This window comes from Balaenoptera borealis (assembly GCF_965194805.1).
Source record: "Balaenoptera borealis genome assembly, chromosome: 7".
NCBI classification, from domain to species: Eukaryota; Metazoa; Chordata; class Mammalia; order Artiodactyla; family Balaenopteridae; genus Balaenoptera; species Balaenoptera borealis.
The window spans coordinates 19,430,107-19,451,032 of NC_138864.1; the positions used below are offsets into that span (position 1 = coordinate 19,430,107).

Below are 20,926 nucleotides of genomic sequence, written 5' to 3' on the forward strand. Positions count from 1 at the left end.
GGTCAGGGAACTAAGATCTGCAAGCCACATGGCAAGTAAATAAATAAATAAGTAAATAAATAAATAGCCACATGATACATCTGGTTGTATAACTCTATGGTGTATAGAATTATTTCCCACTGCTGTATAGCTCATAGAGTGCACTCCTAAAAACTTTGAATAAGGAAACCCAGGATCAATAGATAATAATGTCACTTTGGAATATTTTTAGTTAAAGAAAAGGAAGATGCCCATGCGGATCCTGAAATCCAACCTATGAAGGAAGATGACGGCACTTTTGGAGAATACAGGTGAGCCCTTGCTTCTCAGCCACCCTTCCCCCTCCCTGCCCTGAACAGACACCACACTCAGTCTCCCTAGAATGGGATTCAGACAGGAATGCGCTCTGCCTGGGATTTCCTATTTATCTCAAAAATTAGTTTAGAGACACTTGCGTGTCTAAATGTTTACATACCCCGCACAGTTAAAATAATCTCACTTTCATTAAAAAATAAATTTCCGTCTTAGTGGTAGGTTTGGAGATGGAATATCTTCCACTCTGTCCTATTTTCCAGAGACCTTTGCTGTAATTGATCAACATAGAAAAGCTGGTGTGTGATAATAAGAGTTAAAACAACAATAAAGACCCTACAAACCTGCATTGTAAAGCAAACTATCCCTGTCATTCTCTAAGCAGTGCTTTTGTAAAATTTATGTTACTCTTTTTCATCTTGGATTTGAAGCCTTTTTTTCCAAAACAGGTACCTGTACCCCCTCCTATTAATCATGAAATGATGACCAGGCTGTTTTAGAAGCCGTTAATTATTAAGAAATAGCACAGCCCTGGAGGCAGTGTATTAACTCACAAGGTTTTGCTAAAACATTCTTGGCTTGGCTCTGTCTTTAAGGACAAATTTAATGTAACCTATGTGCTAAATACTTTTTTTTAAAAAAAGGAAGAAAGAAACTGTTTAAACAAAGATATTCTTGCCTAGGGGGTATAGGTCTTTTTAAAGAGAGATAAGTGGTTATTTTAGATATGTTCAAAAACAAAAACAAAAGATATACTTATTCATTTAAAAGATTGGGATTTTGGTGTTCCAAAAGAATACATCTATTAATCAAATGCCTTTGCACAGTGTTCTTTCTTTCTATAAGCCTCTTGTTTATATAAAGTATAATCTTTTAAATGTGTGCTGAGCCGGTGCTGAGGCTTTTTTTCATATCCATTATTCAGTGATCAACTTGTAAAATAAACCCTAATGATATTCATTATATCCAAAGAAATAAATAATCAAAACAAGAGGAGAAATGAATGAAATTGATGACAGATGCAAGAGTTTATTAATAATGTTAGCTGCTGGTACTTTGAAAAGATCCTAAAAATTTTTTGCCGGAAGAAAAGGCTTTTGGGTGAAATAAAATATGTCACTATTGTGATTGCCAGATGACATTTACAAATAAGATATGTGTCTTAATTTTCACCTGTCTCTAGAGCTCATTTCTGGTGTCTCCGTGTCAATATCACAAGGGGCAAAATAATGCCAAGGATAAGAAATATGAGAACTGATTGAGAAAAACTGTGTATTTTTTTTACAAAATTAGATTCACGCCAGTCTCCACACAGATACAAGTGTTTTTCCTGTATATCTCGGCACCTCAGCTTTCATTCTGATCCCCTTTTCAGAGGAGATGACTGTGATTTTTAAAACTCTTCAGAATTCTGTATCTTAGGATACAGAAAAACATCTAGTGAGGGTTGTCTTGATGTCAGATGTTGACTCTGAGACTGAAAGGGTATGAAAACCTCATTCAGCATCCGCACCTGTCCACCCGCAAGGTTTTATAACGCATTAAAGCAGCCTGCAGATGGCCACAGCCTAGGGTTGCCAGGCCTTAGGTTGGGTGAGTTGAAACCTTTGCTGATTTCATTCACTCTTCTACACATTTCTCCTGTAAAGCAGGGGAGCTCATAATTACTAAATAACTTGTTATTTTTAGTGTTCCTGTGACTAGAATTCTACCCAGGATATGCACACCACTCCCTTATTTGTAGTGCTAAAGCTGGATCTTTAATATAACCTGAAAATATCATGTATTTGCATGAACTGAAAACAAACCATTGCACTCCATACATTCTTCACATGGTGATGGGTTTCTGTTCTACATTATCATGCCCAAATGAATCTGGCAATGTACTGCTTACTCCATGCGTCTCAAATGTCAGCTTGCTCTTAGAGTGATGTGAAACCATGATCTGATGTGATATGACTTTCTCAGGGTCCCTCTGCTGCGTACTCCATTAAAACATGATTGAAATTGAAGTTGAATGTGAACTCATCTGGAATCAAGAGACTTAGTTTTACTGTCAACTCAGCCACTACCCTTGATTTCTTTAGATACGGCGTTTAATCTGTCTCATTTTTTTCATCTATAAAACGATAGAGTTGTTGAAGTACGAGATGATCTCCAAAGATTTCTAGTTCTATGATTGATTTCTGTGCTCCTTTACAAACTATCTGCTAATGAGTTTTAATGTGATTTGGGGTTTCAGAGCAGTACATAGCAAATATTTTGTTACTGGCCTCATTATTACTGTGTTTACATTTATTTGGTCATATTTATTTGTCTTGGTGTTAATTCATATGTGATATGTTTGTGAAGCATTTTCAAATGGCTGTCTTTAGATTGTGCCCTGAGTTTCTCGGAAGAGAAAGATTTTTCCTTGGGCTTATTGAGTACACACACATTGGTTCGTGTGTGAAGAAAAAAAAAAACGTGTAATTCCATTGATCTGGGAGTTGCCAAAGGAAATAAAGTTCTGACGGGTGTCTTAAACCTGAAACACAACTCAGTGACTTTTTTTCACTGAAGCTGAAAATTCATAAGGACAATGTCACAAGTGAGATCACTTCCGAAAACACCCAGCCACCCTTTGCTACAGAGGTGGCTTTGTCCTGTGACTTCCTGACATGACCTCAGAATTTTTTCCCTTTGGTTTCTTTTCTACTGAAAAAAACTAAAAGACCTTTCATTTCATAGATGTCATAATGAATGAAAATGGTTCCAACTGTTTATTACAGAATTTTTTTAAATAATACATTTAAATATCATTCTTCTCCCTCAATCACAAAAGTCCCTTCTCTGCTTTGCACCTTCTAGAAATTTTGAGTTCTGTATTATTTATTGATTCTTATTCTTTTTCATTCTGAAACTAAATTAATATGCTGATCACACACAGACACACACAAAATCAGGGCTATTGCCTAAATGTAAATGAATTCTGTTGATGATTTGCTCGTTCTCAGGCTTGAAGATGAAACCATTTCTACATGGTTGGCTCTGAACCAGCAGGTATTTCATAGTGCAAAGAGGGATGGAATGTCAGTGGCCAAATTTGTTGTTTTTTTCATGTGCTCTAATCTTGTACCCTCACTCCAACACCCACCCCCAAGCAGTCACCCTCTGGTGGAAGCCTGCAGCTTTCTTTGTTTGTTTCTTTAATTATACAGACAGTAGGATCTGCACCCTTACTAGCATATAGAAAAATCAGAGAAACAATGCAACTAACCGTGTAAGTATTTTTTTATTCTTCAGATCCATTCCTTTAAAAACCAGAATGAACATAGGTCATAAGCCATATGACCATGGTACTTGAATTCATACCATAAATGGAGGCTCTTGGCATGGGAAGCTTGTCACATGAACTTGACCCTGCTGCAAGCATGTTAACCCGTGCTTGTAAGGCTTGGATGATGTGAAGATGTGTTGCATTTGTTATATACTTTAGATTTATTCTGCTCACAGACATAAACTGATATGTGAGCAGTATAAATAATGACAGACTTTCACAGGGAGTGTTTGGGTCATGAATGTCAAAAAAACCCTGCAGTATGGTTCGGCCATGGTAGGATGGTGACTACAGGAAAATCAGACCCAACGATCACAGATGTATCCATCGTTGCCGCATTTTACTCAGCAGGCATTCAATGGATACCTTCTGTGTGCACAATCCTGAACAAAGTGCTGCTGAGAAAAAGTGAACTCCCTAAAATTCATTCTTTAGGGTAAGGGAAAGGAAAGAGTATGTTCCGATGCTTTGTCTCACATCATAAAATTGATGAAGAAGAAATGACAAATGTGTTAAAGTTAGAATTTTGAAGAATTTCCAAAATGCCCACTCTCTCTTTTATTGTTATTTTACAACGAATTCATTCAACCAGTATTTATTGAGTGCCTACTGTATGCTAGGCTATGGGGATATTAAAACCAATAGAATGTTATCTCACTAGTTTATAGTCTAGTGAGGGATGCAGGGAAGTAAAAGAACAATCTGAGCATAGTGTGAAGAGTGCTATGAAAGGGAAGGGATACTGCTGAGGCACCAAGGGGGCAGGGGCAGGAAGCCAAAGCCAAGTGCATGGCCTTGAAGGAGGTGGTACAAGAAATCTTCCCAGAGGGAGTAATGCAGGAGCTGAGTTTTGAACATTCCTTTCATGGCACAACTTATAGCAATGAATAAAGATAATCATGGATGTAAGTATCAAAAATATATTTTATGGCTGTATATACTATTTTATGACTGTTTTATTACTTATTTTGAAATTTGTTCAATCTTTGACATTCTAGGCTAAGAACATCTTGACACCTCCTGTCCTTAAAAAATTCTTATAAAAATGTGGATTTTTTTAAAGCTTTGAATACTGTATAGCTAAATAGGGATGTGACTATTCAATCATCTTCTGTAACTTCTAAATTCCTCTCATTTCACACTTAAACTGGACCAAGCAACTTCCCTTGGCACAATGTCAAAAATAGTTGACTTACTCTTTCATTTGAAAATTCATCTTTGAGTTGAAAAGAGGCAAGCACTCATCCAGAGCTTCAGCAGAGACTTGTCACTGCTCATCACATCTGGAAAGTTCTAAGTGTGTGTGTTATACAAGGGATTTCTTAGAAAAAATATCTCTCTGAGGTGGGGTCTGGAGTGGAGAGAAGAGGTGTGATGGCAGGTGGTGATTTGTTAGGTACAAATCACGTGCCAGGCACTGTGCTGGTGCCTCATATACATTTTTCTCATTTAACCAGATTGTAATTCCTGAAGCAGGACATTACATCACACCACTTTCTAAAAAGTCTTAAAAAGATCTTGAGATGCCTTTGAACACCTTTTTCTGGAAAGACTCTGTTTGTGGGTAGAGCCTCCCTTTTCTTTACTTCTCTTCTTTCAAGCACAGCCCATGTTGCTGTAGATTCTCATCCACTATGGCCATTAAGCTGGAAACGATGTTTCCAGGGAGCCCCTTCCCTGGCCATTACTCATGACTGGTGTGATGGTGTGTATAAAAATCCAAATGAATCTGCAGGAAAGTATTAGAATTCATAAGAGAGTTTAGTAATGTTGCCTGACACAAAATTAACATAAAAGTCAATTATATTTCTTTGTACCAGCAAACAGTTGGAAAATAGGATTTTAAAAATGATTCCAGTTATGATGACATGAAAATTTGATGTAGGAATAAAGCCAAAAAAAGATCTCCCTGTATTCTATTCCACTGATCAATTCGTCTACCTCTGCCCCAAAACTACACTGTCTTAATACAGTAGCTTTGAATGAGTCTTGATAGCTGGTAGGTCAAGTCCTCCAACTTTGTGATTCTTCCTACAGAAGTTTTTAGATATTCTTGGCCTTTTTCACGTACATATACATCTTAGAATCAGCTTGCCAAGATCCACATAAAAACCTACTGTGTTTTTATTGGAAATAAATTGAATCTAAAGAGCAATATAAAGAAAGTTAACATATTTACCATGGGTCTTCCTGTCCATAGTTATGGTATATCCCTCCATTTTATTTACCTCTTATTTAATAGCTCTGAACACGAGTTTCATTTTCATGGGGGTCTTACACATATTTTTGTTCGATTTGTTCTTATCTACTTCATATTTTTATGGTATCCAAAATGGAATTATTTTTTAAATTTCATTTTCCACTTGTTTGCAAGTACTTAAATAAAATTTACTTTTATGCTGATATGGTATTAAGCAACATTACTAAACTCTGTTTTTATTCTGATGTTTGCCTGTAGGTTCTTTTGGATTTTTTACATACATAATCATATCATTTATGAATAATGACAGTTCTTTTCTTCTTAATACACGTCTTCTATTTCTTTTTCTTATCATATTGCTTAGTACTTCCAATGCAGTTTGTTTGCTTGTTTGTTTTTGGGTGGCTGCGTTGGGTCTTCGTTGCTGCACGCGGGCTTCCTCTAGTTGCAGCAAGTGGGGGCTACTCTTCATTGCAGTGCGCGGGCTTCTCATTGCGGTGGCTTCTCTTATTGTGGGGCACAGGCTTTAGGCACGTGGGCTTCAGTAGTTGCAGCACATGGGCTCAGTAGTTGTGGCTTGCGGGCTCTAGAGCACAGGCTCAGTAGTTGTGGCACACGGGCTTAGTTGCTCCACGTCATGTGGGATCTTCCCGGACGAGGGCTTGAACCCGTGTCCCCTGCATTGGCAGGCAGATTCTTAACCACTGCACCACCAGGGAAGTCCCTCCAATACAGTTTTGATTAGAAGTCCTAATTATTATTTCTGATGTCAAACAGAAAACTTTCAACATTCACCATCAAGGATGACATTAACTCAAAGTTTCTTATAGACACAATCAGATTAATGAAAATACTTCTGTTCCCAGTGTATGAAAGTTTTTTTGTGAATGTGTGTTGGATTTTACCATATACCTTTTTTCTAAATCTACTGAGATGATCATAAAATATTTTTCTTTTCTTCTGCTAAAATAGTGAATTATATGAATTGGTGTTTAAATGCTAAAACAAGCTTGCATTCCTGGAATGCAACCCAACCTGGTCACGATATATTATCTTTTTAGCAGATTGCTAAATTCTATTTGCTCATGATTTCTTTGGGATTTTTTCATCATTTGTGTTCATAAATGAGATTAGCATGTAATTTTACTTTCTCAGGGTATTCTTGTTGGTTTTAGATATCAGTGTTATACTAGACTCACAAAATGATTAAAGGAGTGGTTCCTCTGATGTGTCAAACTTGAACATGTCCAGAACTGAACCACTGATCTTCCAGCCAAAACATGCTGTGCTCCTGAGTAAGGGTAATTCCATTCTTCCTGCTACTCAAACCAAAAATGTTGGTGTTGTCTTTTTCTCTGTTATTCCATATCCAATCCATCAGCAAATCCTGTTGGTGCTACCTTCAAAATATGTCTGTAATGACCACTTTGGACCACTCCCAGTGTTCCACTCAGGCCCAAGTCATAGCCCTCTCACTCCTGGATTATTGCTGTAATTCCCCTAGCCCCCTAGAGCAGGGGTTGGCAAACTTTTTCCGTAAAAGGCCCAATAATAAGTATTTTAGATTTTACAGGCCACACAGTTTCTGCTGCAACTCTACAATTCTGTTGCAGTGCAGAAGCAGCCAGAGACAATACATAATAAATGGGCATGGCCCAATTTTGCTGTAGTTTGCCAACTCCTCCCTCTAGGGTAGGCTATTCGTAACACTGATGACAGTAATCCTTTTTTTTCTATAAATTTATTTATTTTACTTATTTATTTTTGGCTGCGTTATGTATTCGTTGCTGCTCACGGGCTCTCTCTAGTTGCTGTAAGAGGGGGCTACTCTTCGTTGTGGTTCGCGGGCTCCTCATTGTGGTGGCTTCTCTTGTTGTGGAGCACGGGCTCTAGGTACGCGGGCTTCAATAGTTGTGGCACGCGGGCTCAGTAGTTGTGGCACGTGGGCTCTAGAGTGCAGGCTCAGTAGTTGTGGCGCATGGGCTTAGTTGCTCCGTGGCATGTGGGATCTCCCAGCCCAGGGCTCAAACCTGTGTCCCATGCATTGGCGGGTGGATTCTTAACCACTGTGCCACCAGGGAAGCCCGACAGTAATCCTTTTAAAATGTAAATCAGATCATGTCACGCATCCATTGAAAACTCTCCAGTGACTTCCCATCTCACTCAGAGTTAAAGACAGAATCCTTACAATGTCCTACAAGACCCTGATCTAGCTCTATTACCTCTTTTATTTTAATCTCTCTCTGTCTCCCTCCCTCTCCCCCGCTCCACCCCCCACCTCCCTCTGAGCTCCTTTGCCATTCCTAGAACAGGCTTGCCCCACCTCAGGGCATTTGCACTGCTGTTACTCCTGTCATAATGGCTCTCCCACCAGCTATCCACCTGGCTAACTCAACCCTTTTAAGTCTTTGATCAGATGTCACTTCTTAACAGGGCCTTTTCTGGACATCCTATTTGAATGTCAGTCTTCCATCCCCTCCCCTGACACCTTCCATCCTCTTTACTCAGCTCTGTATTTTCCATAGCACTAATCACCTTCTGACATACTCTATAACTAATTTTTAAAATATGTTGATTGTCTGTATTTTCCCCTACTAGAAGTAAGCCCAGTGAAGTCAGGGCTTTAGTCTATTTTGTTGCTGCTCTATCCCGTACGACTAGAACATTATGTCTTAGAGTAGGCACTCAGTAAACATTTATTAGATGTATCATGGATGGATGGATGGATGAATCAAAGAAATGCCATAGACTAGAATTTCCTGGAGTGTACACCTTGGAACACTAGTTCTACAAAGCAGAATAATACTAATAGTTGGAATCCAGGTGACAAAATTCTGCTCACTATTGAAATCCTCAGTAGAATTAAGTGTCTCACCAAGTCATGGGCAGTATTTCACAGGAAGTATTCAAGCGCAGCCTAGAAGCTAATGATTAAATTCCAAAAATGTGCAAGTTATTCTTACAATGGGTTGGAGAACTGGATGCTATGTTCCCTACAATGCCCCAAACACAGGCCACCCCAAGACTCTGTGATACCTCCCCAGCTGTTTATTAAAACGATAATATCATTTATTTAATTTGTGACAAGCACTTGTGTATTGCTAAAACAGGTAATTTTCAATAGCATATGCCAAAGTCATGTGAAGCCAGTATTATTTTCTAGTCTTGAAATTTTCTCCTTGGTGAAAAACTGGAGACCCTAGTAGAAATTATTGGCCGAAGAGCCAGAATGTTTGTGCATCGTGAAATATTTGTATCTTGGCTAAAAATAAAAAAGAGTTACTCTTCAAAGGAGAGGGAGCAGTTAAATCCTAACACAAATTCCTAGGTGAGATACTGCAGCTCATGGGACCTGTCTTTTACATGAAATCTTTTTATTTTTTACTAATGTTGTTTATGTTTCCCATTTTTGCCTTGGATTTTTGTTCTTTGAAAGAATACAAAAGATGTCATTGCCTTTTTTTTCCTTTTTTTTTTGAAACCAAATGTTACCTGTTAGGGACTAGGTTAGTATGCATACCTAGTTACTTGACGTGTGAGTGAATGTTCTTAAACATAGTGATTACTCTGCTACTTCCAGATATTGTGCTTAGGGGTTCAAAAGAGACATAAGCAAATATAGAGAGAGAGTCCTACACATTTTTATAAAATTACACTCCTCAGATTCCACACTGCGGAGAAGGGAGTAGTAAGGTAAAAGTGAGGGCAGGAAATCTTTGCTTTTGCATTTGCACTCACACTCTTCAGAATATATTGACATGCCATTAATAGTACAGATGCAGTGCCCTGAAGTTAAAGTATGTCTCTTTCCAAATTAATAAATCTTTACCCATTAACTAAAATTCTTACAGAAAAAAAAAAATACTGTATACAATCAGTATAAGGATTTTGCTTTTCTTCTTAGGCTATTTTCATTTGTTTCTTCTGCATCCTTTTAATGGAATGTGTAGGTCTCTTGAAAGGTAAGGTTCAAGTTTACAAGTCTGGCCTGTACTCAGTAACAAAAAGATTTGAGATGCAGGATTTTGCTTCTTGCTCAGAAAAACAAAAATCCATATTTCACACTTAACCAAAATCATTCTCCATTCATATCCAAGGAATCAGAGATATTATGCAGTTTAACATACTAACTTCTCAACTTGTCATAAGCTTTTACCCCCTTTCTAATTCTATTAAAGTAGTGATGATTTTCAGCTTTTCTCAATTCTTCCTTTTGTAATGCTTGTGATGATTTCCGAATTGCTTCCAAATCAGTAGCCAGAATGTGTCATTGATATTGACATGCACCCTACAAAGCCATCCACCTACCGAAGACTTCATGATTAAACCATTTCTGCACTTGCCTTTCATTCCAACCATGTCCCGGTCTTTGGAGGCCACCTGACGATTAAATTGGGCTAGAGAAGCTCAGGGCTCCAAATGCTTTCTCATAATTTGCATGCATGATCTTTGGGAACCAAGCCTTTTACCTAAATGCCAGTCTTGACGAAAATGTGTTCTCTTTTTTCCAGTGATGCAGAAGACCACAAGCCTTTAAAAAAAGGCAGTCGAACACCTTCAGACAGGACTGTGAAAAAGGAAGATAGTGATGACAGCCTAGTTGACTATGGAGAGGGGGTGAATGGCCAGTTCAATGAGGACGGCTCCTTTATTGGACAGTACAGTGGTAAGAAAGAGAAAGAACCAGCTGAAGGAAACGAAAGCTCAGAGGCACCATCTCCGGTCAACGCCATGAATTCCTTTGTTTAATCTGTGAGCTCTTTGCCAATATCCCACTTTTCTCGAATGTTTATCTTAAGTATTTGTCTGTCCACCTTCTCATACTCTGAACATTGAGGCAGAAAGTCTGTGTTCTGCTGTGTGTTCATATGATGAGAACCATCAAAGCAAGAACCTAACTCAGTCAAATGATATCTTAATGTGAACTGCAGTGCAAAGTGCATACTTTTTCATTCAACATAGGTTATCTTGATTTCCTAAGAACTGATAAAAAATAACACAGTGTCATCAACAGATCATGTTCTTCCCTCTTCGGGATACAGTTCACTAGGATGCATGAAAAATGCTACACCTTTAAAGAATATACCTGTGTATGTTATTCAAATATGGGTTGGTACTTTGTTTATACTCTCCTCCGCTAAACCCCTAAATATGAATTCCGTTTTCATTGTCAAGAGTGTTACTGTAGTATTCTCTAGAACTTCAATGTCTTTGTGGGCATTGTCGTGAAATTGGTGACTCTATGTCTAGCTGTCGTTAGTCTTTTTGGGAGACTGTTAGGACAGTGTGTACAGTCTCTCCTTGCTGAATGAGTTAATTATGACAGGTGCGTTTGCTGATGCTTACTGACACTCTCTTACCTGCTCTTTGCCCCTCTTACTCCATAGACTTCTTAATCGTCCAGGTATTACAACGGTACAGTGTTCTACCTTTGACATCCTCTCTCCTTTCAGTGCTTTTTAGGCATAAACAATGCGTATTACAATGCATCTTGGCATTTGTGGCAGACCGAGAGAATACCAAACAGATCACTCCAATTCAGTGTCAAAAATTATTCCAGAAAGCACAGGGCAAGACACATGCAGTGCCTTCAGACGATAAGCATTCCACAACGTACCGCCTACTGTATCATTCGGTACAGTCGACTCGGAGTCCTAGATTACTATCATTGTCTAAAAGTAACTTTGAAAAAGCATAGTTCATGAAAACTGCAATGCTGAAAAAAAGAAAGCAACTGTGAAAATAAAATTAGGAAGACAGTTTATTTTAAGGAGCATGATTTCCCCCATAGGTATAAAAAGGAAAGCTTTATCACCAACTGGAGCAAGTGATGATTTTGTGGTCTTTTATGGGTCCTATGAATACAAGTCACATTCAGTAAGAAAGATGTCAACTTGGTAGGTAGAAAATTAAAAAAAAAAACCAAGTTATTCCAAAACTAACAGGATACAACAGCACACCAACAGGAATGTATTTTCCTCTAAGTCTTTATGTATGTGGCAGCTTTTGAAACTCTGCAGCATTAAACAGTGTGTATACAAATTGCATGGACACCTTGCAGGATCTAAGAAATCTGACAAGTGCTAACAAGGCCAACAGTCAAAGGGATTACATCTCCAGGTTCAAAAAGAAGCGTATATATTCTATCACGTTCATAAATAATATCTATCAAATGGTTTCCTTCCAAATATGAAATTCTATAACAACCTATGGTTGAAGGAATGCTCAGTTTCATTTGCCAATAAATTGGTTTCTCATAACTTGCATCAAGTTTAATTTTAAGTAAAGCTTTTTATATGTAGATATTTTGTTGAATCTGTAAATACACTTAAAGTGTAGATGCTATATGCTTATAGGTGTTACGTGCAAATAAACATGCCAGCGATGTTTATGTTGTACTGTATAAGATGTTAGCTAATTAATACAGTGCATGGGATTGGAAAGCATTTACTTAAATGCCTTTTGGGTGTTTATTTTCCCTTTTTTGCTGTGAAACTGAAAGAGTGAACTATTTTCCATATTGACAGCAGGTTTCTAGAAGAAATCTTCAGAGCTTTGCCTAAGCACAGTTTGAAGTAATCCCAGGTAAAGGTGGCCCTACCTAGTTTCATATCTCCAATATTCACTTTTCACAGATCAACCTTTCTAGTGGAAATCCAGAAAGACAAAACAGGCTGCCTTGCCATCCGAGAGCACAAAGATAAGTTACTTAAAATTTGCCAGTGTGTGCGGGGACAAGAAAAGTACAGTTTTTCCTCTTCCATAATGGTAGATGCTAAATTTGTGCATGAAGGGGTCATTTCTGTACTTGTGCAACAGAGTTTGTATTAAAAATTAAATGTGGTTTTAAAAGTCCCTCTCTCTTTTGTAATATATCATGTTCCTAGTGGAGTGTGAATGTCCAAGTAATGGTATATGTAACGGTACAGGCAGATGTGACTGGATTTCCGTCAAAAAAGTGACTATTAAACAGTCGTGATCTCTTTGTGATTTTTAACTTCTTCAAACCTAGATTTCCTAATGTTTTATTTTATTTAATTTTTTATTGGCCGTGCTGCGCGGCTTGCGGGATCTTACTTCCCCGACCAGGGATCGAACCCGGGCCCCTGGCAGTGGAAGTGCAGAGTCCTAACCACTGGACCGCCAGGGAAGTCCCTGCTAATGTTTTAAAATAACGCAAATTTTGATTTTTGCTTTTAAAAGGCAGAGGAAATTAAATGCAAAACTGGACGCAATATAAAAGAGAGCTAATAAAAGAAGGGCATATCAAACATTGTAATGCAAAGGCGAAGTAGATATTACCAGCCTTTGGAGAAACAGTCTGAGAAGTCAGGTGCTGCTTCCTTTCCTGAAGCCTGACCTCTGCAGGCCTGTTCCCTGGTGCCTTCGGTCACCCTCTCTTCTGCCCTCCTGGACCTCCACTGTCCCCGGCCACGGCAACTGGATTCCTTAACCTCTCCTGCTTGATGACACAGTTTGGGCGTTGACAGGTATCACTCCCGGGTGTGTCATCCACCCCCTTCTCAACAGCCCAATTCTTCTCGTGTCTCACACCTGTCCAGCTCTGCAAACAGCCGAAACCTGGCTTGTTCCTCTGTCCCTCCACCTGCCCTTGGTCCCCTGGTCCCAGCTTTCCATCCACAAGACCTTCTGCTGGCACAGAGCTCCCTCTCCCTATACAGTTACTTGGATAACAACATGATATATACATCAACGTAAGATGCTAATAGACCCTATGTAGACCTTGTTATTAGTCTTTTTACCATGGAGAGCATTCACTTCTGAGCAGCAAGTCAGGGTCTCCAGTCTACACCGTGATCCAGATTCACAATCTACATCCTCAGGCCACGTCATCAGTCACAGCTCTGTTTAGCAATGGGGGCTGGCGAGCTGTAAAGCCTGACTACAAAAAGCATTGGTCTGTTGATGCCTTCTTGTTCAGATGATTTGTAATGGCCCTGGTTTCCTTTTTTTTTTTCTTCCGTAAATTTCAAATTTTATTGAGGACCTACGATGTGAAAATTCTCCAAAAAAATGTAATTGATATTTCTGTATTTTAAAGCATAATGATTAATTTTACTTTCATAATTTAAGTAATTTTAGCAAACTTTTTTTTATCATTCAGTTCCTTAAGATCTGTATTTATAAAGTTGACTTTGCAGGGTGAAGAAGAAATTAGACAATTGATATAACCCAGTGTAACCGCGTTTACTTTTAATGTCTGATAAAATAATTGGAAATAGCTCGTGGAGGCAAAGGAAAGAAATGCAAAGAACTGAGAAGTCTCACCTGAACTCAGCAAATCTCTCCGGCTCATGAGATTTTTCTACAAATTACCACCAGAGGGCTCCCGTACTTTATTCAATGCAAAAGAAACTGCAGGAAAAGGAAGCCTCTGGAGAAACAATGCCAACCGCCTTTGATAGTCAGACTGGGTCTGATCATGCAGAAAATGATTGCCTGCTGTAACCAGGGAAAATGCAGCTTCCTCTGACGAGTTCACGACCTCCAGGGAGTATGCCTGTGTCACCTTGAGCCTTGTTAATCTCCTCCCTCGTATTGATTGTGGCTGGGTGGCTGGCAGCCCATCAGCAGGGGCAGAAGGAGGAGTAGGGGGCCTCCTGGCTCCCCCCAGATACCCCCTCGTCTGCCAGGTGGTGGGGCTGAAGGAGGGGCGGGTCCCGAAAGTGGTCCCCCGTTTCTCCCGATCGTGCCATCTTGTCTGCCCCCAGTGGTTTGATGTCTTGTGGTTGGTTAGCACAAGAAGCACAGTTTAAGCACAGACAGCTTTTCTTTTGCGCTTTAGAAAAAGCAGCAGAGGGAAAGAATACTCGCAGAGGATTTATATTAAAGAAACAAACAAGCAAACAGTTCCCAGGTGGAGGTGGAAAGAGACCAGCGTGTACCTTCCAGGTCTGCCATCAACCAGCTGTGGAACTGTGTACAAGTGAGCCCCCCTCTCCCACCTCTCCAGGCCTCCGTTTCTTCAACTTTAAAATGACAGAAAGCAGATGACTTCTAACATCCCTTTCTGCTTAAATCCTGTGATTCTCAGTCATCGCCGCCGCCAAAAAAAAAAAAAATGTTTGAGCACCTACGACCACCAGGCATTTTGCTGAGTGGGGAGGGTCCAGATGTGCAAAACCAGATGTGGTTCCTGCTCTCACGGTGCCTGGAGTCTGGTGTGAGAAGACAGACATTAATCAGATAACCACCTGAATGACTGTGTAATTCCACCAAGATAAGCGCTCCAAGGGGAAGGAACGCCGGTCCATGAGAGCAAGTGATGGAGGAGGCTGACCTGTTCAGAGCGGTGGGAGGCTTCCCTGAGGAGCTGGGAGCTGGGGGATAGTAGGACCCAGGGGAGACGGCAGGACAAAGCAGCTGCCCAGCAGAGGCCCGTGTGCCCAGAGCAGATGCAGGGGCCAGAGGTCCTGAGCACCAAAGGATAGGTTTTTGTATTTATTCAAGGGGCAGTGGAAAGAGGGGAGTAATTGAAGGAGTTGAAGTAAAGCGTTATATGACCAGATCTGTTTGGGGAGGAGGCGGAATTCATAGGATTTAGTGCAGAGAATGGGCTGGAAAAGAGCCAGAGAGGTTGATAAAAGCCACTGGGAAGCTTCACAGTAGTTTAGACAAGAGATGATAGAGGTTGGATCCAGATCATATCATTGGAGATGGAGGGAAGCGGGTGGATTCTAAAGATATTTAGGAAGGAAACTGATGGGAGTGATAGATCAGATATGGGAGGTTGAGGGAAAGGGAGACATCAAAGATGGCACTGAGATTTCTGACTTGTGTAACCAGACATGAAGTTCACTTAGGTGGGAACATGAGGAGAGAACCAGATCTGGGGTAAGTTATGAGTTCAGGTTAATAAATGAGGAGTTTGACAAGCCTCTGAGACATCCAAGTGGAAGTCACTAGTAGCAATTGGATATATGGGCTTAGTGCTCAAAAGAAACTTCTAAGGTGATGAATAGTGATTGAAGCCAAGAGGCACAGGATGAGATTGCCTAGGGGAAAATAGACAAGAGAGCTGAGGATTACCTCCTATTAAGAAACTCCCTTAGGGTGTGGCTAGGAAGAGGCAGCTGGACATCTAAAGGAGACCAGTAAACAGGAGCCAGAGAAGTTGGGAAGAAATAAGGAGAGTGCATTGTCTTGGAAGCCAGTGAGAGAGACCACTTCAAGAACAGGGAATGGTTTACAGTGTCACTTAATGCCGAAAAGTCAAGCAAAATGAGGAGCAGAAGATTTTTGGATTTGAAGATACGGAGGTCATCTGAGACCTTAGGAAAAGCCGTTGGGTGGAGTGTAGTGACAGACTGAAGACAGCTGAGGAGTGAGTACAAGGTGAGGAAGTGGAGACAGTGAGATTTGCCATCACCCATGTGGACAACCCATCCACCCCTGGGCTCGCTCCTTCACATCTGTGCCTCCCTAATAATAAAATCTAAGCCTCCCGCTCTCTGCCCACAACCTCCCCTCCAACCCACTGTCCCCTTAAGCTTCTTCCTATTCTTTTTTTTCCCCTCTCCTCCCCTGTCTTGCCCCTCCCCTTTCCCTCTCCCCACTGGGAACCACTACTTTGGGAGTCTTTCTTTTTTTTTTAATTTAAGTAAGTTTGTTGTATTTCTTTCTCCATCCCTTTTCCAGCATGGATTTTATAGTCCATTATTTTTGAAACACTCCTGCTTTACCCCAAAGCCCTTTGCCCTGTGGAGGTATCATGTTCCTAAGGATCAATCTACTGTCTGCTTTCTCCCGCCTGCCCCTAGGAGCTGAGAAGTAGAATAGAGGTCGGTGTCATTATAAAATCATAAAATTTTCAAATGGTTCTACTCTCCACACGGCCCTGCTTATTTTTCTCAGGTGAACTTATATTCTCACACTCAGCAATGGCTCTTTCAAATCTTCTCTACTCTCCTCAAACATTCAGCCCTAACCCCTCTCCCCACACAGCCTCACATCAGACTCTACAAAATGACCTTATATCACAATTCACTACAGAAAGAAAAAAAAATAGAGATGGGAATTCCCTCATCTTCCTGCTAGCAAACCACAATGCCTGCTGCAATACGCCTTCCGTTAAAATAGGGGATCAGTCCTTCTACCTGCATCTGGGAACTTCTCCTTGGTGGATTCTTACCCATCTTAACCCTTCTTCTGCTCAATGGGACTGTCTATTGACATTTAAACACCAGGTCTCTCCCTTCGAAAACTAACAGACCGTCAAAACCTGATTCCCCTCCCCATTCACTCCCTTCCATTATCATTTTCTCTCCTCCACTTCATGGTCAAAAAGGTTGAAAAAGTTGAACTAATCCCAGGAAAAGTAAACGATGATAATCACAAAAGCTACTATTCGCCAGACAGTGTATTCTTTGTTCTTCCTGTAGCCATCAAACCTCTCCAGTCTCATTCAGTGTGTCCTATAGACACTGTCTTGCTTCAGCTGTAACTCTTTAGCAATTATCTCAGTGAATGACTCAGCAAACTTTTTTTAATCAACAAACTTTGCGCATGTGTGTGTGCATGTGCACGCAGACTCAGCCTGCATATTGGACTCACCTGGGAGCTTTAAAAGTCCTTATGCCTGCCCAACCCCCCCCCCCATGGTGTCTCTAATTGTCTGAGAGGTAGCTTGGCATCAGGGTTTTTCAAAGCTCCCCAGATGATTCTAATGTGCAGCCAAGACTGAAACCAGCGTGGAGAAACAACACGTTTCCACACACTTGTGTGTGCACTTAAAATATTTAATGAACAGTGTTTTTGAATATATTTCTTCATACAGGTTGATCTCAAATTCTCTTGTATTCCTCCCATGAAAAACAACAATATATGTAGGGAAAATGGACCCCGCATTGTTGGTGGGATTATAAAATGGTTCAGCCACTTTGAAAAACAGTTTGGCCATTTCTTAAAATGTTACACATAAATTTACCTTACGACCTAGAAATTCCACTTCTGGTATATACCGAAAAGAAATGAAAAAATCGTCCATGCAAAGACTTGTATGCAACAGTTCACAGCATTCATCATAATAGCCAAAGAATAACCCAGACGTCCAGGAACTGATGAATGCATAAACACAATGTGGTTTATCTGTGCAATTAAACAATAAATCCATACAATTAAATGGAATATTATTTGGTAATTTTTTTAAGTACTAATACCTGCAACAACATAGAAGACCCTCCGTAACATTATGCTAAATTAAGAAGCCAGACGCAAAAGACTTCATACTATGTGATTCCATTTACTGAAATGTCCAAAAAAGCAAAACTACAAAGAAAGAAAGTAGATTAACGTTTGTCTGGGAATGGGAACGGGGATTACTGTAAATTGGCAGGAGGGATTTTACTGGAGTGATGGAAATGTTCTAAAACTGGATCAGTGTTGATGATGTCACCATTTGATAAATTTACTAAAAGTCATTGAATTGTATACTTAAAACAAGTGAATCTGTGGTAAGTTATACCTCAATAAAGCTGTTAAGATAAACCATCCCTAGGCTTACGTGTATCTGAGAGTGATCAGGTCTGTGTATAAATTAGGCTTGTGATGAGTACAGTACCCCCTTATAGGTCACTTCCCCTCCCTGTCCTCCTTTTTTTCTAGGAGACCCCACAAGATCAATGGTTCTCAAAGTGTGGTCCCTGGAACAGCAGTGTCAGCACTACTGGATAGAAATGCAAATTCTTGACCCACCCCAGGTCTACTGAGTCAGAAGTTCTGGGGGTGGAGATCAGCACCTGTGCTTTAGCAAGCACTCTGGGTGATTCTAATGCATCCTAACGTGTGGGAAATACAGCACTCTACCTACGTGCCAGCCTCTCTCCTCTCCCACCTGTAGGTATGGGAGTGATTTACCTTCTGAGATTAAAAGAAGAAACTAGGCTCTTTTCATAATAGCAAAAAACTTGAAATAACTGAAATGTCTATCATCAAGTAATAAACAATTCTGTTATATCATACCAAAATTCATAGCAGTGAAATACTAATCCACAATAAAGAGGAATAAACTACTGATACAGGTAACTCATTCTGCTGAAGGAAGCCAAACAAGTTTTATTTATATGAAACACAGGAACAGGCAAAACTAATCTACACTGATGGAAAGCCTATCAGCGGTTACCTGGGGCGAGGAGTGGGGAGGGATTTACTACAAAGGGGCTGAGGAAACTTTTAGGGATGATGGAAATGGTCTATATTTTGATTATGGTGGTGTTTACAGGGGTGTGTTTATTTGTCAGGACTCAAAACTATATACTTAAAATGGGTATGTTTTATCGTATTGTAAAAAGCTATAAAACAGAAACTTCAAACTGAATTGGGAGACCAGAAGGGGGAGCTCTCATGCCCTGTGCTGATAGAGCCAAACAGGAAAAAGACTCCTCTTCTTTCCTGGCAAGGACTCAGCCAATGAGAAGCCAAGGCTCTTTGTTTACTCACGCCCTCCCAACTCCCTCTATAAAAGCCTGCTGCTTCCCGTGCTGGGGGGCATTTGCTCAGTGGCTCCTCATGGTTGTAGGTCCGGAAATGCAATTCTTTTCTGATCCAGAAGAAATACGTTTTTGCTGGGGAAATAACTGATAGTCTGTTCGTTTGGGGACAACAGTATGTAAGTTATATCAATATTGCTGTTTTTTTTAATTACTTTATTTCATTTTTCTACAGTTTCATTGAGCTTTGATGCAATATAACACTGGTTTTTAAGGAAAAAAGGAACTGGGCCTAAGTGACTCCTCTCTTGGTTCTCTCTTTGTCTCTGGATGGCCTGCCCAAGGAGGCGGCGGGGAGGTGGAGGGCCTTTGGCTCTGCCCCCATCTCCAGGTGGTAAATGCAGGGGTCAGGACCCAGCCTGCCTTCTAGAGGAAGGTCTTCCAGAAGCCATCTCTCCCACTCCACCCGGCCGTGGGGTGGATGGCTGTCTTGTCAGGCATCTGAGGATGCACGTCGGCTCTAATACACACCCAAACCTCGCAAGGCCTGGGAGACAGTCCCCCTCTAATTTGCGTCTCTGTGTGGCAAGTCCACCTGTGCGGCTTTTCCAAAACCCTGGCTTGTTGACCTCTTCAACCCAGTGCTTCATGGCATCCCTCTTCTCTCTTATTTTTCTCTCCCAGGCTTTTCACTCCCGTCCTTCCTCCTTCCTGCTGTCTCTCATGTTTGCTCTCCTGGGCCTTAACAGCATCTGTTTCCTAGCTCTCAATTCTCCATCCAAATAAGGCGGCATTGACATCTCAGAATTAACCTGTTCAAAATTTAAGTCTTGAGCTGTTTTATTCTCTAACTCTTCCCTGCCCGATGCACCCAATCTCAGTAACCAGCCTCACGTTGGCTCAATCAAGGCAAAACACTCAGGAGTCATTGTTTTTTTCCTTCCCCACCCAGCAAACCCAACAGCCAATTCACTACGTTTTTTCCAAAATGTGTGTTGAATACATGTAACATCTCTTCATCTCTAGTTTCCCAACCATACTGCCTACCCTTCTTGCCCTCCTGCAAGCCAAACACCACACAATAGAGCAGGGTTGGCAAACCTTTTCTGTAAAGGACCGGATAGCAAACAATTGAGGCTTTTAAGGCCCCAAACTACTCGGCTGTGCAGGGAAATCAGCCACAGGTGTGGACGATACTTCAACAAGTGGGTGTGGCTGAGGCCCAATAAAACCTTATTTACAATATAGGTGTGTCTTGTACTGGTCTCAGGCTATCAATAGCGATGCTATTGGCTAGAAATGCCCGGGGCAAGAGTTGGATCCCTTTCGGGGACCACTTGCCTGAAAGTAATTTAAGGAGTGCCTCTTTAAGAAGGTCATTAAGATGCTCCGTGAGGCCAGCTGCCTGCGGCCCTAACGTGGATGGGAGACGCGAAGAATATTAGGTTGGAGAGGCCACCGTGGAGTGTCCTGAGAGGTAAAGTGGGTGCCCTGGTCAGAATCAGTGATGTCTCTCCATCCAAAAGGAGCAGGAATAAACAGGAAAGGGATGACCTGTCTAGAAGAGGAATTCTGGGTAGGGGTCGCCAAGAGGGGTCCCTTGTAAGTATTGGTGATTGTGACACCCTATCTGGAAGCCCCAGCAGAAGGGGGCAGTGGGCCAAGGAA

At 40.8% G+C, this 20,926-nt stretch overlaps 1 protein-coding gene across 18 annotated transcripts in view; it reads left to right on the forward strand.

Moving 5' to 3' along the window:
- The window catches only part of NRCAM (neuronal cell adhesion molecule), a 318,604-nt gene extending 300,287 nt beyond the window's left edge, over nucleotides 1-18,317 (forward strand). For all 18 annotated transcript variants that reach the window (XM_082399714.1, XM_082399728.1, XM_082399724.1 and 15 more), the window contains 2 exons: nucleotides 212-290; nucleotides 10,322-18,317. In XM_082399714.1, coding sequence (XP_082255840.1) covers nucleotides 212-290; nucleotides 10,322-10,559 — 317 coding nt within the window. In that variant the 3' untranslated portion in view covers nucleotides 10,560-18,317. The remainder of the gene's footprint in view (nucleotides 1-211; nucleotides 291-10,321) is intronic.
- The last annotated feature ends 2,609 nt before the right edge of the window (nucleotides 18,318-20,926 follow it).